Genomic DNA, 26,136 nt, shown 5'->3' with positions numbered 1-26,136 from the left:
CCTCCCACCCCACGACCGGTGCACGCCGTGGGTGGCCAAGGGCCACTGTGGGCATCAGTGTCGACCACACAGGTCCTGTTGCACCCGCTCTTGCATCATGCCTCCCCCCCCCCCCTTGCCACCGCCTCGGTGTCCTAGAACGTGCAACCATCCCGATCCCCCCCCCACACACACCTCTGAGTCGGAGGACCCCCCCCCCCACACCGCCCCCCCAGCCCGGGCTCCGCCCATCCAAGCAATATCCCGGCTTCAAGTGGGGTTTCCACCCCACCCCCCCACTCCGTGCACAATGGAAATAAATGTAGGACCGAGGGACCAGAGAGGGTGCGGAGAACAAGGAAATGATGAGGGGGCACTGAAAAGGGGTACAGGGGGTCTGGGAAGACTTTTGCGGCGTAGCCTAGGTCCGCAGTCCCTCCCTTGGCGTCTGCACCCGGGGGCCGGAGACTCCGCCGCTCCCCCTAAACTTAAACAGTGACTCGGGAAAGGTGAGCGCTTGCCCCCCTCCATTCCGGACAGAGACAGGCCCTGGGGTTCCATGTCCCCAGGGGCCGCTTTCACAGGGCCGGCCCCGGGCGCTTTTCCAGCCCTAGGGTGAAGGCCTCTGGCGCTCACAGTTGCCTTGGTTCTTAGAAAAGGCCGTCTTCTCTCTCCCAGAAAGCACTAACTTTTTTGGGGGGGGTGTGTGTCCCTTCAGCTTCCAAGAAGTGCTGGTCCTGCCCACGGGGACACCCCTTAAACTTAAAGGTCAGATTCTTTCCATCCTCAACTTCAATCTCCCATGCTCCCCCCACACACACACTTGCACCCCCTTTTTGTGCGGCTTTGTCTTTCCTGGAAAGTTTACCTGTGGGAAGATAAGTGAAGGCCAGCTGGCAAGCCACCATCACCCACCTTCTTGGGGGTTGTGGGGGTTGGGAGGGGGAGACTGGACTGGACAGCCCCTCTTGTCCCTGAAGCCTGGCCGCAGAGCTTGGCCTCCGTCTCAGGCCGGGACAGGCAGAGCGTTTCTTGTGACACATGCACAGCAAGGTTGGGTCTGAGCCTCTTTCCAGTCCCTCCCCCCCCCCCCCCCCCCCGTGCTCCTAACCTCGGCCTGCAGTCCACCTAGCAGCAGGGAGGAGGAAAGGAGAGCTTGGTGTTTGGAGACACGCTAAGTGCTGGAAGCCTTTGAAATGACCTGATTTTCCAGTTCACTGAACTCACACCCAAAACCAGGTATGCAGTGATCAGATTCAGCGCCTTTCTGAAGGGTGGAAGGACAGACCTCCCGTTCACAATCATATTTAAAAAAATGGAATTAAGAGTCGTTGATTTGGAAATTGTGTTCATACACACCCCCAACTAAGGCCGCCCCAAGTTTCAGGGTTTCCATGAGCACTTAGGCGTTCATGGAAATTGAAATTTCCATGGTTTAGATTCTCAATATACCCAGAAGAGCAAAGGGACAAATCAGCTTCTTAATGACAAAAGCACACGAATCGCTTAAGTGTAAGCAGCAAGGCAGTGGCGATTGGATTAATTGGAATTCTGCTGAGTGGCTGAGTTGTTTGGCGTGTGTGATCTCTTTGCCATTTAAATAGAATAACTTCAGATCTTTTGAGATTCAAATTCACTCCCTTGTGGGTGGACTCTGATAATCACTCCTTTAGGAGGCACTGCCCCTGCTAGGAGGCTTTTTTTTTTTTTTTTTGCAAGCCTTCGGGAGACGGGAACTGTTTTTCATCTTGGGTTGAGGTCTGAAAACTTTGAAGACGTCGCCGGGCTGGTGGCAGAAGAGCTTGACTAACAGATGGTTCGTTAAAACTTTTTTTTTTTTTAAAAAGACCCTTTGGGTTTCTTATGGGTGCAGCCAAATTGGGGGGAAAAAAAGGAAATAGACTGTTCATTTTATCTGGAACTGTTGCTGAAAAGTCTGGCAGTTCCTCAGGCAGACACTCGAGTGGAGACCGTGGAGGGTTCTTTGTAAGTGGAGGAGGGACGGGACAGCGGAACCGCCGCCCTTGCCTCTGATTCCCAGTAAAAGAATGACCCCTCGGGGGCCGGGCGACTCCCTTGGTGGGCGCCACTGGCCCCCCAGACCCTCCAGGGACTCGCGTGGGGGGCTCTCCAACGACTGCGTGTCGCGGGGAGGAATGATGCCCAGAGACCCTCACCACAGACCAACTGTGCGCTTGAGAAAAGAGAGCGAGCGAGCAAAGAAAGATCTGGTGACTTGCGCGCACCCCCTTTTCTCCTCTTACTCCGTATTGAGTTCTTCACGCTCTCCCCTCGCGCCCAGGCGGGCGGTGAGGACGCACCTCCACCCACCCTTCCCCACCCCTCCCCTCCTCGCTTCCTCTCAGCCCGGGCTCCAGACCCAGAGCCGAGAGGTTGGTATTCTCTGGGTCTCCAGACCCCCCGCCGCCGCCTCCTCGCCCTCCCCCGCCCCGGGGCTAGGGTGGGGTGGGGTGGGGTGGGTTGAGGCGGGGTGAAGAGGTTGGGACAGGCGTGGGAACTGGCGCATCCTCATTGGCTGGAGACCAGGGTCGACCTGAGTCCGGAACCCGAGGCTCTCCCGCCGCAGCCTCCCGCCCACCTCCAGCCCTTACTTACCTCGCCGCGCCGGCCGCGGCGCCGTCCCCCCAGTCCTGCCCAGGGCCGTCCCCCCCTCGGAGCTGGAACTCACGGCTCCGCGCCTCGGGAGCAGGCGCGCGGGGAGGCAGGGAGAGGTCGGGAGAGGGGCGGAGGAGAGGCGAAGCGAGCGCACCGGAGAGGAGCGGAGAGAGAGAGAGGGGGTGAGAGACTGAGAGGCGAGAGAGAGAGAGAGAGAGAGAGACCCCTGCCGATCCCGAGCCGGAGGGCGGGCGGAGGGAGGGAGGGCCGGAGGAGCGAGTCGTCGGAGCCGTCCGGAGCCGCGGCAGCCGCTCAGCCGCGGCGGCGTTGGCAGCCCCGCGAGCCGCCCACCGGAGCCCGGCCGCGCGCGGATCGCTGTCCCGGGCAGCCGCGCCGCCGCCAGCCCCGTCCGCGCGGAGCCGGAGCCGAGCCGGGGCGCTCGGACGCCCTTCCTCCCTCGCTTCCCCGGCCCTGACCCGCTGCTCCTCGCCGCTCGGGGGAAGCTCCGGGGCTGCGGAAGCGGACGGGGCTGAGTTCCTGCCCGGCGGCTCCCGCGGGCGGGCGGGCGGGCGGGCGAGCGGGCGGGCACCGAGGCGCCCTTTTTCCCCCCGGCTCCGCCGGAGTTGAACCTTCCGCTGCGTGTGTCCAGGTGCTGGGCTGGCGCATCGACCCCGAGGCCGCCTGGTCATGCTGCCCAAAGTGGAGACGGAAGCCCTGGCACTGGCTCGATCGCATGGGGACCAGGGGCAGATGCCGGAAGCCATGCAAGGTAAGTCGGCCACGCGCGGCGCCCGGCTCCCCGCCGCGTCCCCGCCCGCCCGCCCGGCCTGGCCTCGCCACCCCAGCCGCGGAGCTCGGGTCGCCGCCGGCCACGGGCTTGCATGGCCGGGCGGCCTTCGGGCAATCGGGGACCCCAACCCCCCCACCCACCCACCATGGCAGGCATAAAAGTTTATGACTCCTGGACCGTGCGGGCAGAGCTTCCCCATCGGTGTCTAAGGGGCCGCAGCACCCGAGCGCGGACGAGCGGGGGGACCTCAGGATCGCGGCCGTCCGGAGGGTTGGGGTGTCGGGACCCCCCGGGCAGGTTCGGGGCTTTGGCATTGCTCTGCCCTCCGCGCGCCGAGGAGCAAGGAGAGGCCGGCTGAGAAAGTCAAGTGCAGAAAGAGGAGGCACCCCCTCCTGCCCCCCCCCCAAAATAACAACCTGGTGCGAGGGCTGCCCAGGAGCGCCCGAACCCCCAGGCGAACCCCGACGCCAACTTGGGTCTGGACGGTTTTAAACCCCTGGCACCCACGGATGGGGACGGAAAGTTGCCTCACCCCGTCCGCAGCGAAGGTGGAGCGGGGCGCGCGGGTGGAGGGGAGCGGGCGGCCCCCTCGTTCGTCCCCGAAGGGCGGAGGATCTGGGGTCCCATTTGTTTCCCCACCACTTGCTCGTTAACAGCAGGAGAGAGAGGGGAAAAAAAGAACCTGGCCGACTACCCCCCCCCCATTCCAACCTAGCCCGTGTGGCTGTGGCGTGCGCGGAGCTCGTCAGAAGTTGGGAACAATGCGAGGAAAGGTCCGCGCTGCGGCCGGGTCCCCGCCGCCTCCCAGCGCGCAGGATGTCGCCCGGATCCGCCCGCGGCCCGCCGGCCCCGCGCCGCGAACTTGAAAGGGCCGGGGAGCTGCCGAGGGCCCGCGCCGAGCTGGTGCGGACCGCGCGCCGCGCCCCGGGCCCGCCCCGCCGCCGGGGGACCGCGAGGGGCCAGGCGGGGGGCGGCGATCTTTCCCCTCCGGTGGTCGTAGGACTTTCCGGAGCCTCCACCGAGGCTGCGGGGACCCCCCCCTTCGGAGGCGGAGGCACCCCGAGGCTATCCGCAGCCTGGCGCACCACCGAGGCGTTCCTCCCCGCAGCCGGGATCGCGGGGGGAGCGTGGGAAGCGGGTCTCGGTTCTCCTGCCGCCGGCCCTAGGGAGGGGTGCTGCCGTTCCGAACCCCCCCTCCCCAACCCCAGGCCCGCCCGGTTCTGGGGTCCCGAAGTGAAGTTGGGGCTTCCCGCTTCCGCGCGGGCTGTACAGACAGGAACCCAGGAGGGGAGGGGAAGGCAATGGCCAGGTAAGGATTCCTTGGTGAGGTTCCAGGGGGTCCCCTCTGGACGCGACCGACCACCCCCCCAAAACGAGAAGGTGAGGACTCAGGGTCCCCGAGGCCGTCCGCCCAGCCCTGGGTTCCAAAGCCGCGTGGGAAGCGCCTGCCGGTGGGATCCCTCGGCTCCTTCGTGCCTCCCACCCCACTCGCATGCGTGATCTGTGCGTGACGGGCTCACACACGCACCCCGACTCACAGGGGGACCCCAGAAACAGGATCCGCTACCGGCCTCCCACGCCGCGCCACGCGCCCAACTTCGCTGGAACTAAACTTCCCGGCGTCCGCGCGTCCCCCCCCAATCCGAGGCCCCAGCGCCCACGGCCGTGGCCCCCGCCCCCCCCACCTCGGGACAGACCGGGGGCTCGCGGGGACCTTGTGGCAGCGGGGGCCGGGGGGGGGACAGCGATCTCCGGGCCCCCAGTCCAGCGGCGCCCGGCCTCGCCCTGCCGCGCGGGGCTCCGCACCCAGCCTCGCTTTGGGTTTTCTTAGGGTTCCTTTCCCCAGGCCTGGCTGGGGCTATTCCCGTGTTGAACCCCCCGAGATGGGGGCACGAAGACCCCCCCCCGTCAGAACCGGCTGCAGCCTATCTGCGCCCCTTAGGTGTGAAGTTGGGGGTTACTTGGTGGGGCGAAGGAGCTAGAAAACAGCACTTGGTGAAACGTACTTTGCTTTCCGTCCCTAAAGTGCGCCTGGAGACCGAGCTCCCCGGTGTTCCGCACCAGCTCCAGCCCAGGTCCCCCACCTATAGCGGGGCGCCCTCAGAGCTGCGGCCCAGGCGGGCGCGGCTGGCCGGGGTGCGGGGGGGGACGGGGGGGGTTGGGGAGACCTAAGTCCCGCAGCCCGGGCGCCTTCTGCCTCTGGCGCCTGGTTTCCCGGGATTTTCCCAAACTCTGGGTCACTCCGTCCGGTTGAAGGCCCAGCCCGGGGCTCGGCGCCTCGGGGAGACTCGGCAGATCTGAGCTCGGCCCGCGGTCCCCCAGAGTCTTGCAGCCGTCACCCCCGGCCTAGCTGCCCCCCCCCCCCCCAAGCCCTTCGCTAGGCCCAGACTTGATTTTTTAAAAAATCATTTACATCTGCCCGGATGATGCGGGTATTGGGGCCGGGATGTGGGGGCTCATTCTGCCCTGCTTAGTAAATCAGAGCAAACTGCAGCCAGGTGGGGCTCCCCCCCCCCACCTCCCCACCCCACCCCACCCCCGGCCACTAATTAACTACAACGAACGGCGAGTTTGCGCGCCTGGAGCGGCCGCGGGCTGGGGCGCTCGCGGGGGTAAGGAGAAGGTTCTAGGGTGTAGCGGCGGTGGCCGGGCGGGACAGATCCGTCCTACCCCGGGTGACCCTGTCCGGGGAGCCAGCCCACCCTCACCCCACTCCCTCCTCCGCTGTGCGCCCGGGCGCGCGGGGCCCGGGACTTGGAGAGACTCCGGGCGGGATCCGGTGGGGTCCCCTGGCTCCGGCCCTTCGGGGCATCGTTTATCTCCCCCCCCCCCTCCCCGGGAGGACGCCCTGTCGGGGTGGTGTCCCCAGGACAGCGGTGACCGGATCCCGGCCTGGTTTTCGTGTAGGGGGCGATCTCGGGGTGTGCTCGGTGCGCGCCGCTCGCCGGCGGCTGGTGAAGTTCATTACCGGGCGGGGAGACCCAGCCGCCGCCTGTTGATCTCCCCTCCCTCCTCCTCTCGCCTTCAGTGTGGGCTTCCTCTCATTTTCCTTCTTGTCCCTTCCAGAGGACGTCTCCCGCGCGAGGGGATGAAAGTAAGCACCAGGACTGAGCGTGGCATGGAGAGCGGAGTGAATGGTTTGGGTCCGGAGGTGGTGGGAGCCGCCGCCGTGGGTCCACGTGGGGCTGGGGTTCCGAAGCCGGCCTGGGGGGCTGCAGATCTGCGGGCCGAACAGTTTGCAAATTAATGTACCCTGTTAAGTGTATGCCCCGGAAAATGTGTGTGTGTGTGCGCGCGCGTGTGTGTGTGTGTGCGCCTCTCTGTCCCGGTGTGTCCCCGCGGCAAAGGTGGCATTTTGGAGTTAAGTTTAGAAATAGGAAAGGGAGTCCCACGTTCTTCATTTACACGCGTTGGCTCCTCTTCTGTCTTACCGAGTTATGAGAGTGTGCTCAACACTGCTCAGTTTAAAAGAACTTGGTATTCTTTCTTTTTTTCATTTGAAAGTATGATGTCTGATTCTTGATGCTCAGAGATGTGTTCCTGTAAGTGTAAAAATAGTTCCTTTCAGTATCATTTGGATTAAAAAATGTGTATTTTATATCACTACCTGGTGATATTTGCCCACCAATCCTCGAAATGTATTTCCTTGCAGGATTAGTAAATTTCAGGTGTGTATACCATTTCCCCCCTTTTCTTTCAGTGTCTCAATTTAAAATGGTGAATTATTCCTATGATGAAGATCTTGAGGAGTTGTGTCCTGTGTGTGGAGATAAAGTGTCTGGATACCATTATGGGCTCCTCACCTGTGAAAGTTGCAAGGTACGGCCACACATTGCCTGTAAAAAAAAAAAAAATAGTGTGTAAACCCAGTGTAAATTGCGTTGTTTTTTTTCCTGAAAGCTAAATTTAGGCTGCTCCTTCTCCCACTCAAGGATGAGAGTCTGAGATGATTCTTAGAAATATGTATCTGATTTAGTTCAAGGGGCAAAAATTATTGCTTGTTTAGAAAACTTTGCCAGTCTCATGGCCTTAAAATATTTTTATTGTAGTAAAGTGATGTAGCTGTTGAAAGATGTTCATCGCTAACAGTCCTAAATATTGATTTCACTTGACTTATATTTATTTAAAACATCGTTGTTCTTGAGCAAGAATGTGACCAAGCATTTTCCCCAAATACATTATAACTTCGAGTACTCTCTGCTACAAGTACGAGCACTTTTTATGTAATATTAGATTTCTTCTATAGCCCCAGTGAGTTCAGTATTGTTTCAACATTTTTACAGTAGAAAACTGAGTACAGTTATATAAAAGCAATACTAATCTCTTCTTTCTCTATAGCACAGATTGCTTTTCCTTACAACTATTAAGATAACTACGAATACTGACTTAATAATGTCTTTATTCTCTTTACAAATTTTATCTTGATTAATCCTTTCATGTGAACTAGAGGAAAGCAAAAACTCTGATACAATTCAGCCTTGAGATCCATGTTCTTCTTTAATCTATAAATTTCATCTTTCTTTTCAAAGATTAAAAAAAGCATTTTCCCCAGACTTGAATGCTTTCCAACAAAATTGTGAGCCTTTTACTCTTTGGATTCTTTTGCTTTTAACTATCTAGTGTTGACACTTGTAAAAGATCTAAGGTGTTTTGCTATTCAGTTTTCCCCATTGGCATTGTACTGAAATTATTTCAGACTTCTGAAAAACAATGCAAGTCTCCATGAGCCTCGTCAGGAACATAAAGATTCATAGGAAAACAGACTTAAAAACAACCACAGGTCAATACAGAGTTTTGTTTTTGGTTTTTGTGTTTTTGTTTTCCTTTTTCTAACTCAGGATGAGGTGGTATGTAGTCAGATCTCCCCAGCTTTTGACGTAATTCTCCAGGAATATAACTTTGGGTGCAGACAAATCTCCACGGTGACCTGACAGCTGTGTAGGGTTGATTTTGTTGAAATATAAAATAAACCACAGAATCCCATCAGGACCCAAGTGGTACAATGAAAGGATTTACTGGTGATTTCCTTGAAGTGAAACAATGGAGGGAAAGTGCTAGGTTTATAATCCATCTCCCTGTTTGCTCTGTCTTGCAGGGATTTTTTAAGAGAACGGTCCAAAATAATAAAAGGTACACATGTATAGAAAATCAGAACTGCCAAATTGACAAAACACAGAGAAAACGGTGTCCTTACTGTCGATTTCAAAAATGTCTAAGTGTTGGAATGAAACTAGAAGGTAAGAATTCTTCTAAAGACAATTGCTTATTAAAAGTCTCCAAGCACAGATATATAAAAACATGAGGTGATGACAACCCACTAACGTTTTCCCAGTCTTTTAATCCTGTGGCATGAATGGAAGATCTTTTTATTTTGTTTGTATGGTCGTTTCTCATTAGGAAAAAAAAAAAAAAGAACCTCATTTTACACTTAATTTTTGAAAATTGTTAAAATTGTCACCCCTTCCCTTATTTTATGTTTGGAAATAGACGCATTTTCTTTTTTTAGTCCTAAAAAGATCAACAAGATTAAAGCTACTCAATTGAGAACAAATAAAATTAACTTACAAATAAATACATAAAGATTAAATTTTAAGTTTTCAAGTCAGGACAGCATAGTAAAAAGCTTAATTTCAACCTTTCCCTAGTTAGTATAGGTATCCTCATCATCCTAATTGTAAATACTAATTTCATGATTCTTGAACAAAAGCCTTTAACTGTGCAAAGGAATTTTTCACATAGTATTTTTATAGTGCGCAAATGCACCATACTTTCATTTTTAAAAAAGCGATAAGGATTGTGCAAAATAAAATAAGAGATAGGAAGCATGAAAAACAGCAAGTCAGTAGCAATGGTTCAACAAGAACAAGAAAATGATTTCCTCAAAAGCCACACCATACTTTGTTGTACACTTCAGAGTTCAGATTGGCGGGCAGTAAAGTTAATATGTGACTGCTGTAAATAATTTGTAGCTCGTGGGCTGTTATGGTAGGCTGATATTTTCCAGCCTTTGACCTACTGGCTTTGCACAGATTAAATATACTGCAAATAAAGTACTAACAGGGATACTCGTCCAAGAGGGTGCTAGATAGAAGAGTGCATTTTATTTGATCATTGACGCACAGGCCACTGAGGGGAATTTGGGGGGAGGGGGATGTGGAACTCATATTTGACAGAATATACTAAAAAAAAAAAACCATAATAATTTCAAATGGTCTGAATTGCTAACAGATTTCTTCAAATACAAATGGCTAGTTTAGATGTCATCAGGACTGCTTTAGGGGAGACCTAAGAAAGGAAAGCATTGGGGCTGATTAATTTTCTTTATCACCAATCATGCTTATCAAATACGGGGATAATATAGTAGACGCATGAGACCCAGAAGATAAACTGTGAAAAGCTAGATGCTGCTATTTCCTAAGATGGCATTTGATTTTTTTTTGGCACTTTCCCTTGAATTTTTTACATTACTTATCATGAAAATCAAATTGCACGCTAGCCATTCATGGTACACATACTTGCGCTTAACAGTGGAATGAAACAATTGGATATCCAGTACATTATCACCCAGATGAAACACTCGTTATGATTGTGGGTAGTATTTTGGAAACCTAGAGTTCACAATAAATTTTTCATGTGTTACTAATCCTAAGATAAAAAGCTCAAAAACTTAACCTCCAGCCATTTCAGCCAGTCCCAAGCAGATGGCCGCCTCTGGCTTCTCCTTGCCAAGGGCCATGGCGGACTCGAGTGGAGCTGCTAGCTAACATCAGGGACAGGGCCCGGACTCCAGGCCCCGGGTGCCGCGGGTGGCAGAGGAGGCCTCTAGATAGCCTTTTGAAAGGAATCTGCTTTAATTTGCTTTAATTTGGTCCTCTGCTCGAACGAAAAACAGTAACTGGTGGTTATCCAATGTGCAATGATCTAGCCCAGCTGAAAACCGTATTTTCAAGAAGAGCTGTTGTATGCCTAACTCTTTTGTAACCAAGTCACCCAAAATAACCCAGAGGAAGATGCCAGAAGAAAACATACTCACGATTTAATATAGAAATGAGCGTTTGAGCACAGAAGCTAATGGATAGCACCTAGACCCTGAGTTCAGATCCTAAGACCAGCACAAAGAAAGGGAGATAGACAAAGAAAGAAAGAAAATAGAAAGAAAAAAAAAAAGGCAATGAAGACAGAATCCTTAGATAAGAAAACATTTACTTATATGAGAAAAATAACCATATCCCCAGAGATAGTTTGAGCTTCCATAAAGATTCGTGGTATACTTGGCTTGATCGACATGGATACTTCAGTCTGAACACTGATGCTGTCTTCATTGCCTTTCTCTTTTTTCTTTCTCTCTCCTTCTTTCTCTTTCTCTGTCTTTCTTCCTCCCTTTCTTAGTGCTGGTCTTGGGGTTTGAACTCAAGGTCTAAGGGCTATCCATTAGTTTCTGTGCTCAAGGCTGACATTCTGCCACTTGAGCCACAGCTCCACTTCTAGCTTTCTAGTGGTTAATTGGAGATAAGAGTCTCACAGACTTTCCTGGCCAGCCTGTCTTTGAACCACAATCCTCAGATCTCAGCCTCTTGAGTAGCTAGGATTACAGGCATGAGCTACCAGTACCTAGCTTGATTCTCTTTCTCAACAATATTAAATTACCTCCTAGGTGAAACAAATTATGAAATCTTTTTAGATCACAAAAGAGTTAATTTATCCAAACAATTTTTGAGTAGTAAAACATACTTGGAGGGAAAACAAATCATAAAGAACATAAAGAAGCCATAGTTTTTGTTTCTCTCTCTCTCTCTCTCTCTCTCTCTCTCCTATTTTCTTAGAATCCTTGTGGGCTAATGGTAATTTTAAAAAACATAGCTACAAAAAGAATTTCTAGTCAGTTTTCAACATTAGCAAATACTTGCAGATTTGGGAGAAAGCTAAGAATGTGCATCTTATTTATACCCTCCCCCCCCTTCTCTCCTCAATAGCTGTAAGGGCTGACCGGATGCGCGGAGGAAGGAACAAATTTGGGCCAATGTACAAGAGGGACAGGGCCTTGAAGCAACAGAAGAAAGCCCTCATCCGAGCCAACGGACTTAAGCTAGAAGCCATGTCTCAAGTGATCCAGGCAATGCCATCTGAGCTGACCATCTCGTCCGCCATTCAGAATATCCATTCCGCTTCCAAGGGCCTACCTCTGAACCACACTGCCTTGCCTCCCACAGACTATGACCGAAGCCCCTTTGTCACGTCCCCCATTAGCATGACAATGCCACCTCCCAACAGCCTGCCAGCCTACCAGACCTATGGCCACTTTCCTAGCCGGGCCATCAAGTCTGAGTACCCAGACCCCTACACCAGCTCGCCCGAGTCCATCATGGGTTACTCCTACATGGATAGTTACCAGACCAGCTCCCCAGCAAGCATCCCACAGCTGATACTGGAACTCATGAAATGTGAGCCCGACGAACCTCAAGTTCAAGGCAAAATCATGGCTCACCTCCAGCAAGAGCAGGCAAACCGAGGCAAGCACGAGAAGCTGAGCACATTTGGGCTAATGTGCAAAATGGCGGATCAAACCCTCTTCTCCATTGTTGAGTGGGCCAGGAGTAGCATCTTCTTCAAAGAACTTAAGGTAGGACTCCTTTCTCTCAAAGGATGCTGCTATGCTTCTGAATAATAGGTTCCTGGTCACTGACAGTACATGTATATGTGTATGTGTATGTATACATACATACATATATATTATGTGTGTATATATATGTATATATATGTATGTATGTATGTATTTTTTTTTGTGGTGCCAGGACTGGGCTCAAACTCAGGGCCCTGTGCTCTCTCTTGGCTTTTTCACTCAAGGTGGGTGCTCGATCACTTGAGTCACACCTCCACGCTGGCTTTTTGCTGGTTACATGGAGGTAAGAGTCTCACAGATTTGTCCTGAGTAGATAGGATTACAGACATGAGCTTACTAGCACCCACCTTGCTTTCCTTCTTATAAGAAAAGAGGAACTAAGTAGCAAGTACTTCAGGACTTGTGTAGCTGGGCTTCTTTATTCTGAGTAGTTTTTGCTTTGGTAGACTGATACCCAACCTAAAATGTCTGTAAGTGTTTTGTTTTTGTGAATAGCAGAATGCACTTAATATTCTTAACTCATACTTTGTGGTTTAAAAAGTTATTTGTCAGATGACTACCAAGCTATTTTCTAAAGTTACTAAGGATTGAGCTATATTTTCATTGTGTCTTGACGGTTTTAATCAAAGGAAAGAAATGGCCAACATTTCATTGCATTTAGACCCCAGTGTAACTGTGTTCAGTATCTAGAGGTATTTGCTACTGTTTGCCTTGAAGTTAGGTTGGTAAAGCCTTTGTTTTCAGAGCAGATTGCAGTACGATGTTTGCCATGTTTGACTGGCCAGCTGTCTGCTTGGCTTGTGTTTAGTCTTCATAATATATGCCCATCCGTGATTTTTAATGGATTAATACATTGTAAACACAGCACTTGTTTGTATAAGGATCTCTGTTTACCTTCATACTTATTTGATTTCCTGAAACTTAGACTGAATTAATAATTATGGGGAGATTAACTTTCTTCCTGATGAAAATTTTGAAATCTTAAGGCACATTCGGAAGCTATTGGTTTCATTCCTGATTTAAAACGAGTATCTTAGATTTGAGTTTGAAGCATATTGTTATAAAAGCACTTTCTTACTTTTGCTGGCATGGGAGGAAATGTGGATTTTCAAATCCGAGAGAAAGAAAGTACAGAGCAGACTTTGAACGCAAAGCTTGCAGAAGAGCCAGGGAACGTGGGAGTTCTCCACAAGTAGATAACGGTGCTTTTCCTAGACGTGGGGAGTGGGAAGCGGACAGCCTGGGCTTAAACTGGGAGCCTGGGGGCCGTCCCTGAGCATTTGTGCTCAAGGCCTAGGGTTTTACCACATTAGCCACAGTTCCACCTGTGGCCTTTGGGTGATTCATGGGAGATAAAAGTCTCACAGACTTTTTTCCTGGCTGGCTTTGAGCTGTGATCCTCAGCTCTCCACCTCTTGAATAGCTACAGTTACAGGCATGCCCAGCATGGAAGGCTCAAACACCACCATTTTTATATGGGAAAAAATGAGTTATCTGAACAGTTCTAAATAAATTAATGTGAATTTTTTCTTGGTGTGTTTTTTTAATATTCATAATTATGTCCTTAAAAGAACAGGTAAGGTGTTTTCAAATGATCCTTGAAAAATGATTTCCGATGGAACTGCAAGGCAAGGTAGTAGTGTGTCGGCAAGGGTATCAGAATCTTTGCAATCAGTGGGTTGGAGACTTGAGCTACATAATTATTCCATATCACCAGATTTTCTTTGTGAGTAGGTTCTAACTGACTTGGTGCCTCTCATTTGTAAAGTTGTGCATATAGGCTGGGAATGTGGCTTGGTGGTAGAGTGCTTGCCTAGCATGCATGAAGCCCTGGGTTCGATTTCTCAGCACCACATACACAGAAAAAGCTGGAAGTAGGCACTGTGGCTCAAGTGGCAGAGTGCTAGCCTTGAGCAAAAAGAAGCCAGGGACAGTGCTCAGGCCCTGAGTCCATGGCCCAGGACTGGCATTAAAAAAAAAAAGTTGTACATGAACTATGTGTGGGAAAGTTGTGTTGACATTGAGAAAGTTTTGCAAGGGGGAAAAATGTGAATATAAAGCATCTTGAGTACTGAATGTCTGTCATGGGGCATGCTGGGGACAACACTGGGTTTAGAATATGAGAATTGTTTGTTGCTCTTTATATAATACAATCTGATGCAGCGGCAAATGGATGCAGATATGGTCTCTACATACAGCACGGGGAAAGAATACTACCTAGTGTTACAGAATAATGTAACCTGCCATTAGTAGTCATTAATGTGAATTGAAGACTACCAACTCTCAAGCAGTAAGTTATGTAAGACCAGTACAAAGCGGAATAAGACAAAAATCTTTCAAGTTGTTATGATTATGAAGTGAAGGGAGCTAGCCACTGGTGGGAGTTCTAGAATGCGGGGAAAGTACTCTTTCCAAATTTCCTCATTCACAATGAGATTCTTTTACATGACATGGGGTTAAATATTTTGCTGAAACGTAAAGACCTTTGGGAATGGGCTTTGTTAATCTTTAATGTTGTTGAGACCATTTGTCAGCCTTATCATGGGATATCCATTAAAAAGGGAAAGGAGGAAATCACAGATATTAGGGCACCTCCAAGAACAGGGTGGGGGGCTCCCAAGGGGTCAGAAAAATCTTGACCCTGGCTACTTTTTGTCTTGTGGCTTGCATTGAACCAGAGGGATTCCATTTAAGAATTTTTCAGGTAACATAAAGGAATTGAGAGTAACTTAGGGATGGTTTCAACAGAACTGTAAGATGACTATTCACACTCGGAAATTTTTCTTTTATAAATTTCCTTTGATTAAAATAAGGTAAACTCCAGAGCAAGTCAACTGAAGCCAGCATTCAGACAAATGCAGGGCTCTGTTTTTCAATATATATTTTTAAGAACTACAACATACAGGAAGGTATGTGTGTGTGTGCACACACGTGTGTGTGCTTGAACTCAGAGTACTTCCCCTTAGAATTTTTTGCCCATCTACCACTTGAGCCACACCTCTGTTTCTAGCTTGGCTGGTTAATTGGAGATCAAATAGACTTTTTTGTCTGGGCTTTGATCCTCAGGTCTCAGTCTCCTGAGAAGCTAGGATTACAGACGGGCGCCACCGTCACAGGGCTAGCGACACATTTCTTACACACACACACACACACACACAGTTCAGTCCATATTATGTGACATGAGTGTCACACGCGCCGGTATTTTCTATCCTTTTCTGCTGTGTTCTAATTCGTGCCATTTTTAAGGCGGTTTCAGTAGTGGCCCACTAACAAGGCCTGCTCTGTGATCACAGAACCCTTGCCACGAGCCTGGAGCTGCTGGCCCCAAGTCATTATTTTATTTATTTCTGTGCTGTCCCTGAGCTTTTTTTTTTCTTCTTGTTTTAAATTGTTATTATAAAGGTAATATACAGAGAGTGGTAACAGTTACATAACTTGTCCCTGAGCATTTTTGCTCAAGGCTGGCACTGTACCACTTGAGCCACAGTTCCACTTCTGGCTTTTTTTTTTGGGGTGGGGGGCTTCATTGGATGGAGATAAAGAGTCTCATGGACTTTCCTGAACAGGCTGACTCCAAACTATGATCCTCAGATCTCAGCCTCTTGAGTAGCTCGGATGACAAGCCTGAGCCACCAGTACCCAGTGTGCAGATCATGGTTCTTAAGCTCCATTGGGTACATTTGCCCTCCTTTAAAATACGTCTTTGTCTTTCTCATGTTATCTTAGCAAATTGCTCATAAAGCGACCAGCTTGCAAGGCGGAAGACGGGTTTCATCTATTCAATAGTTCAGGGAAGAATGAAGTTTAGTGGGTAGTTTTGTTTTACCTGTCTACAAGGTCCCTACCCCCCAGATCCCCCCAAAAAGGTATTTTGGATTCCATTAAAAATCCTGGAGTGAGAAAGCGGAAATTAGAGCCCCTTATACCAGCAGTGTGAAGGCCATGAAAGAAAGATGGAAAGACAGCCCCCTCATAGAGAGCTGGGCTTTGGGGCTGGGGGGGGGGGGGTTGAGGGACTGAAGGGCTGGGGCACTGGGGGGCTGGGGGAGGTGTAACAGAAAAAGGCAAGAGGGAATCTGAGGTACCTGGGGACCCCACAGCTCAGAAAGGCCTAGAACTGGTCCCCGGGCAGATTTGGGTCACCGAGGTCTCTTTCTCCCCTGCTCCACCCCCATTCCTGTGTTTACACACCACACACACACACACACACACACACACACACACACACACACACACACAGTATGACCTTTGACTCGCAAACCACAGGGCCTCTGCCAGGGAAGCCAGAGCAAATCTCCAGGTTATCAGAAGCCCATCACTGCCGCCAATTACTAAATCACTAATAATCAGGGAGACCGATTTTCCCGGAGTCCAGACGCCTCCCTGGAGAACATGAGTCACTGTAGAAAGCCTCCGTAGTGCTTGCGGGCCACGGAGGGCTCATTTGGTGTAGATCAAGCAGCTAGCCCTTTGCCAGCTAGTACTGTGGGCCTTGAAAGACGTGGCTAAGGACTCCAAAGTGCCATACCCGTCCTGTGTCTGCGTTTCCACGCTTTGCTGACAAAAGACCCAAGTCCGGTCCTGTCCTGTCCTGTGTTCTGCTGGGTGTGAAAACCTATTCGATAGAGGTTCCTTATTGAGAAAGGAGGAGGGAGGATTGTAAGTAAGCAGCTCACAGATGAACCATGCAGATAAAATATACCTACAGTCCGGGTACCTTCCAGCTTTCAGTCACTTCTGTCTTAAAATTGCCTACACTCCCGACCTTGCCTTTGTTTTCGGAAGTGAAGAGCAAGTCCGAGACCCCTCCTCTAGCTAGCCAAGGGTTGCTAGCTCTTGTTTTTTTTTTTTTTTTTTTTTGGCCAGTCCTGGGCCTTGGACTCAGGGCCTGAGCACTGTCCCTGGCTTCTTCCCGCTCAAGGCTAGCACTCTGCCACTTGAGCCACAGCGCCGCTTCTGGCCGTTTTTTTTCTGTATATGTGGTGCTGGGGAATCGAACCTAGGGCCTCGTGTATCCGAGGCAGGCACTCTTGCCACTAGGCTATATCCCCAGCCCGCTAGCTCTTGTTTTTAATTCTTTTTTTTTGTCTCATGGTTTTCTTGCTCACGATGGAAAACTAAGTAGCCCAAATGACACATTGCCAACATACTGGTCCGGACAAAGAGTGGAGTGCTGGCTATTCTGGTGTGAGCCCAGAAGTTTAGGCTAAGGCAAAAATCTACCCATAATGCACTCCTGCCTTTTCTTCACCAGTTCACTCACCAGCTTTCTGACTGACGTCCTGATGGGGGTGAGTCACTCCACCAGGACTCAAGAACAATGAACACGCTGGCATCCTCTCTAAAGCGGTCCTCCCTGGCATTCTTCCCCTCTCCTGGGTGAGCAAGGACCCAGACTGTTCACCCTCCGAAATGGGTGTGAACCCCGATGATCTGCCTGGCACCTCCTTAATCCAGGTTGCATGTGGACTTTCTTCTGCATGATGGCTGCCCAAGGCAAATTAGGATCGTTGCCTCCTTGGCTTCAGAGTGTGAAAACTGCCAGGCTCTGGTGGCTCATGCCTATAATGAGCTCAGGAGACCGAGACCTTGCGGAGGAAGCTGGCGACCACCTGCTCGAAGGGGTACGGGTACACCTGGCGCAGGTCCACGGTGACCCCCATGGCCATGCGCCGGCCGCGGGGCGAGCCCGGCCCCCGTGCTTGCAATTGTAGCTGCTCAGGAGGCTGAGATCTGAGGGTCGCCTGTCAGGAAAGTTCATGAGACTCTTATCTCCAGTTCACCACCAAATCTAGAAAGGGAGCTGTGTGGTGTAAGTAGTAAAGTGCTTGAGCAGAAAAGCTCAGGGACAGCTCCCAGGCCCTGAGTTCAACTTAGAGTACCAGCAAGTGTGTGCATGCGCGCACACACACAGCTCTCCTTTATTCTGCTGAAATCCCTTTCTCCTCACGAGGGACAAGTGTGCTGTTTCTTGTTTTCCCCTTCACCTGAGACTTGCATGTCTTTTTCGTGAACACAGAAGCATCGAGGAAATAATTCCCCGTTTGTTAAGCAAGTAATGAATCTGGAGGATCTATTTGATCTTCTAATGAGACCGGATGTCCACCGAGGATTCTGGGAACGTGAGTGTAAGAACTTCCCCTCCACCCCTGTTTCTGATACGTGTAGGAATAGGAAAGTAAGTCGGAATTAATCCTGACTGAAACTCATAACTAGCATTGCTGTGGAAAAAGAAAAAAAATACGTCTCAGAGACTCAGGGAGTTTGTGTCAAAGGAATTCAGCCATGCTGAAGCCAGTTTTTCTCTAAAGCAGAGGCTCCCCCCCGCTCTTTCTCTCCAGCCATTGCAGAATCTCTGAGCAGACTTGCATTTATTTTTAACCTCCTAGGTCCCTTTTCCCAAGCCTTCGGCTATCTTCCCCAACCAGGATGAGTCTGTAAGCCCACATGTTATTAGCCTTGTCCCAGTTTAAAGGTTTTTTTAAACTACTATATCGTTTTATGGTTTCTCGCTTTCTCTCCCTCTCTCTCTTTCTGAACTTGGAACCTTGAACTCGCTTGCTCAGCTAGCACTCTACCACCTGAAGCAGGCCTCCAGCTGGCTTTTTGCTGCTTTTTGGTTTAGAGATGGGATCTTCAAGACTTTTTCTGCCCAGACCGACTTCAAACCACCATCCTCCGCATCTCAGCCTGCTTAGTAACTAGAATGATAGACATAAGCCACTACACTATGCAAACTTAAGTCTCCCCCCCCCCCCCCCCGTGAGAGAGAGAGAATGACTATAGCAGCAGGCCGTCCTGCCGTGTCCCTCCTGTTCGCCTGCCTTTGCTGACAGTAGGCTCCAGAGGCCCCAGTGTGGTCTCAGCATCCCCTCATGCTGTGGCTTCCAGAATGAAAGGCCGTCACTCGCCGTTCTGGGGAGGAGATTTGATCACAGGGAAAATTAAATCGAACCATCATCTATTCCATGCTCACCAAAAAGACACGGGACTAAAATGAAAGTACCCTACATGGATTTTACAAGGACCTGCGGGAATGGGATTTTTTTCTTCCATTGGAGGCAAACATCAAGGTTTCCTCCCATCTTAGGGAGGCTGGAAAAGAACACAGCTGTGAGCCAGTGGCTCACGCCTGTAATCCTCACTACTCAGGAGGCTGAGATCTGAGGATCACTGTTCAAAGCCAGCCTGGGCAGGAAGGTCCATGAGACTCTTATTCCCAATTAATCACAGAGAAAGCCGAAAGTGGTACTGTGGCTCAAGTGATAGAGCGCTGTCTTTGAGCAAAAGGAGCCCAGGGACCGCACCTACCTAGTCCCTGAGTTCAAACCCCAGGACCAGTAAGAAAAGAAAAGAAAAAAAGAAGAACACGAATTAGCAGGTTTGCTGGGTTCTCATTCAGGTCTCCTCTGGCCTTTGCCTCTATGAGTTTTCTTCCAGGCAGATCTGACACTTGACTGCTTATTACAATAATAGACTAAGGCTCAGTATCTGGGCTTCTTAATGAATATTAATTGGCTCAGTCAGCTCTTTGAGTCAGTGCCTGTTTGGTTTAGGGTTAGTTGCTTATTGTGCTGTGGTTGGTTAGTTGGCGGGCTCTATGCATTCATTCACTGTGAGGCTGTATCCCAATGGTTAATTGTGTGTGTCAGCTCTGGGGCTTGAACTGAGGGCCTTGTGCTCTTGCTTAACTTTTTTACTCAAGGCTGGTGCTCTACCACTGGAGCCACAGTGCCATTTCCAGCTTTTTGGTGATTAATTGGAGATTAAAAGCGTCTCACAGACATTCCTGCCTGAGCTGCCTTTGAACTGAGAGCCTCAGCTTCCTGAGAAGCTGGGAATACAGGCGAGGGCCACCAGCATCCAGTGCTAGTTACTTTTTATTAACCAATAATTTGTCTCCCCTAAAATTCACTAACTTTATACACAAACAAAACACATCACCATTCTATTACCCTACCGCATTGTTCTGAGCCTCTTTGAAGTAAACTCCTTTCCTCTCTCCACCCACTGACAGCTCTGATCTGATTTTACTTTTATTAGTTGCTTTAAAAAAGACGTAAATTGCTATCATCAGTAAGTATATATCTACAAACTGTTCATGACTGGAATCTCCCTAACTTCCTGGAGCTTGGTTTTACCCCAGTGGGGATGGGAATGTGTCCTTCATGGAAAGCGGCCATATTGTTTGGGTCCACAGTGAGGAGAGCAGCTTCGCAATGGATTTATCATGTGCTCATACACCCAGTAAGTGCCCTGGTCCTCTAGCGTTTATCTACTGGAATCCTGTACAGACACCTGAATAGCCAGTCACACCCCGAAATCCAATATGTCACCAGTTGGGCTACGGTCAGTGATCTGCTGATGAATGATGGAAGTAGGAAGAAAGAATTTTCCTCAGTCTGCTCAATGTTAGATGATGGAGAGAAAGAACTTATAACTTGGTGCCCATTGCTGTGCTGCTGGGTACTCTCAGGGTGCTGCCTTGGTTCTTAGGACGGTCCTGTGAAGGGAGCTCAGCATGTGGTCTCCTTTTGGTCCAAGAATGAGAGGCAAAGATTTGGACCACAGCTGGCACACCCATCCATCCATCCATTCATCCATCCATTCATCCATCCATTCATCCATCTATCCTTTCCTTCCATCCATCCATCTGTGCATTCATCCATCTATCCTTTACTTCCTTCCATCCATCCATTCATCCATCCATTCATCCATCTGTCCTTTACTTCTATCCATCCATCCATCCATCCATCCATCTATCCCCATCCTTACGCTTCTAGGGTTGCACTGGTCCATTGAGACATTGAGTTAGCCAGTTAGTAAAAGGTGGCTAACTGCTTCCATCTACCTAGTCTTTTTAATCTAATACCTTGCTATCATAGTAAAATCAATAGGGCAATTGGATCCATTTAGTAGGAACAAGAGAGGATTGGAATGGAATGTGTGTGTAGTGTGTAGTGTGTGTGTGTGTGTGTGAGAGAGAGAGATCAAGACTTGGAGCAACACTATAGGTAAAGGTTCACAGACATAGATGATTTCAGGTCAGTAGAATATACTTGTGTTTGTTTCTGGACTAAAGAGTATATGAACAATAGATAATAGTATCTGTCACTTGCGGAGCTGTGAGTCAGGCAATTATTCACTGGCGTTATCTTGAACACTCAGCCATCTCTGCGTAGCAGGCGTTATGGATGAGTCCCAGTGTGGAAGAGAAGGTTCTAGCAGTGGAGACATTTATTGACTTGGTCCATGTCATATAGTTAATGTATGATGATGCTGTTGTCAACAAGAATGCCTCTTGACTTCCCCCCATAAACTGTGAAGTACTTTGATACCATTATCTCTGCCCATCCCTGTGATCCTGGGTCATAAGGACATAGTAGCTTGCATGGCAAAGAGCAGCTTATTTTCCATAAGTTTACCCGATGACATCAAAATTCCTTCTTGAGGGTTTTTTTTTTCATTTGTTGTTGTTTGTGCCTGTGTTTTTTTTTCACTCAAGGATAGCACTCTCCCACTTAGAGCCACAACACTACTTCCAGTTTTCTGGTGGTTAATTGGAGGTAAGATTGTCATAGACTTTCCTGCTTGGGCTGGCTTCAAACTGTGAACCTCAGATCTCAGCCTCCTGAGTCGCTAGGATTACAGGTGTGTCCCACTGGTACCTGGCTGTCCTTGAGCTTTTTATGTTGTTGTTCAAGGCTAGCACTCTACCACTTGAGCCACTGCTCCACTTCTGAGTTTTGGGGATTTTTTTTTGGTGGTAGTTTATTAGACATAAGATTCTCATAGGCTTTCCTGCCCGGCCTAGTTTTGAACTGTGATCCTCAGATCTCAGCCTCCTGAGTCACTAGGATTATAGATGTGAACTATAGGTGCCTGGCACTTTGTGAGTTTGGAGGTCATTGTAGGCAACTGAGTCAAGAACAGATGTCCACACCGGAACAGACACTGATTGATGTATGCTGGCAGAGGGGGCACCACCAGACACCACGTGGCATCTCTGGGCCTCCCTCCCAGGGAGCCCCCTCCCTGAGCTTTGTCAGCACCATTTCCTTCTGCCCCATCAGTAGCCTCAGAGTTTCGCCAGCTGATCTGTTCAGAAGCAGTCACCTGTCTGTTGCTGAGAAAAATCTGCATCCTTGATTCTGCTACTACCTGTGCTTTGCTCCGAAGGCGCACACCCCCACCCCCTAGATCTGTGGAAAGGCCTCGGTGTTGGATGTGGGGCTTTCTCTGACTGCCCGCACCCCCTCCCCCAATTCCTGTGTGCCCACGATAGCTACTGTCATCCAAAGACGACAGAAAGCATGACTCCTGCGTCCCCTCGTGATGAGGACGTCGCGCTCTGCAGCCCTGGGGTGAGATGGATGCTTTCGTTTCTGTGCTCACCTATTCTTCTACCGCTTGAGAAGTAGATCGTGCGAGCCCCGCCGTGCCCCGCAGTCCTTTGTGGAATGGTGGCGTGGGGGCGGGGCGTGGAAGGCGTCACTGTAACCCACCAACACCAGCCACAGTCAAAACCTAGGGCGGACGGCATCGCTCACCCCAACTTGCAGGTGTTTCTCCCGCACCCGAAGCTAAAACGTCATCCTCCTCCACTGTGCACCAGGCTACGCTCAGGGTCCAAGGCCCTGCCTGGCTCTTTTGGAAGCACGCTAGCTTTGTGCATCATCTGCTTGGTTTTCTCCACTCTCCCCCTATCTTTTTCCCCTGTCTTGTTCCCAACTCTTGTTGTGGTTTCCCTTCTTTTGCTCAGCGCTCTTCTTTCTCTCCTTAGGCCTCAGATCGCAGCTAGCTGGTAACCCATCTGTCTACCCTGCAGCCTTAGCGACAGGCGTTCAATGCTTTAGCCTGAGAAATAGAGAGAATGTGGGTAACAGTGTGAAAGTCTCCTGCTGTTTTCCCACCCTTGCCGGCCACCTCTCCACACAACCCAACCGACGGTCACCAGCGTGCTTCCCCCTTGTGCTGGACTCCTTGGAAACCGGGTCCCAGATGCCATGTTTGGGGGCTTAACCAGGACCAGTTCTGTCAGGTCTCTTCATGAATGAGAGAGATTGAAGGAGTAGCCAAAACACTCACAGGAAGAAAAACGGGAAGTCTGCGAGGCGCAGGGCCATTGAGCGGGGCTGTCCTCCGTTGCTCTCAGAGGAGTAAGGGGAAAGCACATTTTCTCGACTGTTTAGGAACGCCACGGTGATTGCTTACTATTCGAGATTAACTTTACAACCAAACTTAATCCAACTTTGATTCTAGAAGAATGCTTTTCCTTTACCTGCCAGCTCCGGTAACTGGCCAGTAGGTCTAAAGTCTATCCCCGATTGTACGAGGAGAGTGTGGCAAGGGTAGAACATGGTTCAGCCAGGCCCTGTTAAAGCGCTGGGGTCCCCCTTTCGTTTGGGGAGCGTGGACCTAGCCAGCCCTTTGCCAGTGGCTCAGTCATGTTGGTTTTTAATGTTTAGTGGCTACGGTGGGACGGGACCACCTCGTAGAAACCCATGATCATGTTTCCGTACGCCCTGTTTACAGGATGGCTTACCTGACGAGCACAGTATAATCATTTCCTTTAAATTAAAAACATATTTTATGGAAGTGAAACACCGTAGACCCTGGATGCATGTTGAAGCAATGTGCTCAGGAGTTATAGGAAGGAGCCAGACCCAACGGGGTCTCTTTCCCTTCCTCTCTCTTCCTTTCTCCCCCCTCCCCAACTCTCTCCACGGTCTTTTTGTGTGTATAGGTAGTACTGGGGACCAAACCCGTTGCTGTAGCACTGGGCAGGACTCAGCTTCTTTGTCTTTATTATTCCACCACATACAACAAGTAATTGGGAAAATAGTCAAGATAATGTTTTACATGACCTATTGGTTAGTGCTGCTGGGGTTTGTGGTCCTGGTGCTCTTCACTGTATTTACTGGTAAATAGTTACATATATCTGTGTAGGTGTGAGGTCCAAATAATTCACTCTGTGTGTGTTTATGTGTGTGCATGTGTGTAACCGTGTGTATGTGTACACACGTTTTGAATGTATTTCTTTTCTTTCCTTCTTTCTTTCTTTCTTTCTTTCTTTCTTTCTTTCTTTCTTTCTTTCTTTCTTTCTTTCTTTCTTTCTTTCTTTCTTTCTTTCTTTTTCTGCCAGTCCTAGGCCGTGAGCTCAGGGCCTGAGCACTGTCCCTGGCTTCTTCTTGCTCAAGGCTAGCACTCTGCCACTTGAGCCACAGGGCCCCTTCTGGCCATTTTCTGTATATGTGGTGCTGAGGAATTGAACCCAGGGCCTCATGTATACAAGGCAAGCACTCTTGCCACTAGGCCATATTCCCAGCCCTATTCTGTCTTTAGTTGTTTCTGAAATGTTGGCTGTTCTAAGACATCTTTTTGTATGTGTCTTCCACAGTGAGACTTGAACTCAGGGTCTCACACTTTTTCCAACCAAAGCTTATGTTCTATCACAGAAGGTACACTGGTACTAAAGGCTTTTTGGTGGTGAGATAGCAGCTTTTTTGCTCCCGAGATAAGACCTCGGGAGCCTCTCGGATTGCTGTCGTGAGCTCCTGGCACCTGACTAAAGGCCGTTTGGTTTTGCCCGCCCGCCGTGTCTCGTCCACTCTGAAATCTCCACAGCATTTCTTCCTCATCTGCATCCTCCCAGTCATCCTTTGTCAATTTCAAGTTGCAGTGAATAAGAGGCTTTACTTACTGCCTCATTAGATTAAAAAAAAAACTTAACTAAATATTACATTTCCCCTCGTTAAATAATGATACAGAGTCGTGTGGGCGCTGGAGTCGGCCACAGAATTCTTTCACAAGTTCTCCCCTGGGTGATGAAAAGCTGTTATATTATTTTGACTAGCTAATCAAATGTAATTGGGTAGTTTGAAGCGCCTTAGATTCCCCGTGTCCCGTTATCAAAGCAGGAAATGTAACTCGTGGAGCCGATGAAAGCCGACTCTCCCAGTCTTCTTTCAATTATAGATCTTACAGAGCAAATGAAAAAAAAAACAGCTCTGCTGTGCAAAACACAGGGGCTTGAAACGCCCCTTAATGTTAATGCTGAATTAACTAGTTAACACATTATTATCTACTCTAATTGATTCTTGCTCGTTTGCTGAAGGAAAAAAAAAAGTCTGAATTGACTTTCAAGATGGTGCCAATACTGGGGCTTGAACTCAGGACTTGGGCACGGTCACTTAGCTTTGTCACTCAAGGCTGGCGCTCTGTCACTCGAGCTACAGCTCCACGTCTGACGTTCTATTGGTGAAGATGAGAGTCTCGTGGATTTTACTTCCCAGGCTGTCTTTGAACCATGATCTTTAAATCTCAGCCTAAGAATCTCAGGTTTTTAGCTAAGATTAAAGTGAAGTGTGGGCTCCCGGCTTGGCAAGAAATGAAGAGAAGGAAGATGTTTGGGTAGAACGACATTGCTCTTCCCACGAGATTCACATCCTAGCAGGGTGACTACAGTGAAAAAAAACACCCTGTGCCTTTGGTGAGAAACAACAGGTCTTGAGAAAACAGTAAAGAATAGAGTTTAGGGGCTGGGAATATGGCCTAGTGGCAAGAGTGCTTGCCTCCTATACATGAGGCCCTGGGTTCAGTTCCCCAGCACCACATATACAGAAAATGGCCAGAAGGGGTGCTGTGGCTCAGGTGGCAGAGTGCTAGCCTTGAGCAAAAAAGAAGCCAGGGACATTGTCCCTGTGCTCAGGCCCTGAGTCCAAGCCCCAGGACTGGCCCTGTCACCTAGGCTGACCTGGAACTTGTGATCCTTCCGCTCCAGCCTGTGCATTACTGAGATTATAGGCATGTGGCATGGTACTTGACTGTGGTTTTGGTTTTAGTATAGATTTTTCCAGTGTTTGTCAGCAATAAGCTGAAAGTGCATTCAATAGATTGTTGTGGTGGTGGTTTAACTGCTTAAACTTTGCTCTTGTTGTACGGAAGGTAGAGAGGTGGCATCTTGTATTTGCTAGGGTTTTTTGTTGATGCTCTTCTTTCCAACAGGACTGTCCTCTTTAGGAAATTGGTAACTGGTGGCAAGCACAGGCCTGAAGTCTTGGTCTTGGTTTCCTGTTTAATTTTAACAAATGTGCTGTGTTCACAATTCTTCAGTAAAACACTCTTTTTT

General features: G+C 49.6%; 1 protein-coding gene across 1 annotated transcript in view; it reads left to right on the top strand.

The window, feature by feature from the left end:
- The first annotated feature begins 3,273 nt into the window (after positions 1 to 3,273).
- The window catches only part of Nr5a2 (nuclear receptor subfamily 5 group A member 2), a 94,627-nt gene continuing 71,764 nt past the window's right edge, over positions 3,274 to 26,136 (top strand). Inside the window, exons 1-4 of the mRNA XM_048356867.1 lie at positions 3,274 to 3,364; positions 7,086 to 7,204; positions 8,481 to 8,622; positions 11,359 to 12,005. Of these exons, the coding sequence (XP_048212824.1) occupies positions 3,283 to 3,364; positions 7,086 to 7,204; positions 8,481 to 8,622; positions 11,359 to 12,005 (990 nt within the window). The 5' untranslated portion in view covers positions 3,274 to 3,282. The remainder of the gene's footprint in view (positions 3,365 to 7,085; positions 7,205 to 8,480; positions 8,623 to 11,358; positions 12,006 to 26,136) is intronic.

Source organism: Perognathus longimembris, chromosome 11, assembly GCF_023159225.1.
Source record: "Perognathus longimembris pacificus isolate PPM17 chromosome 11, ASM2315922v1, whole genome shotgun sequence".
Lineage (NCBI taxonomy): Eukaryota > Metazoa > Chordata > Mammalia > Rodentia > Heteromyidae > Perognathus > Perognathus longimembris.
Note: the sequence above shows the minus strand (reverse complement) of the source record. Positions and strands in the feature narration are given on the sequence as shown.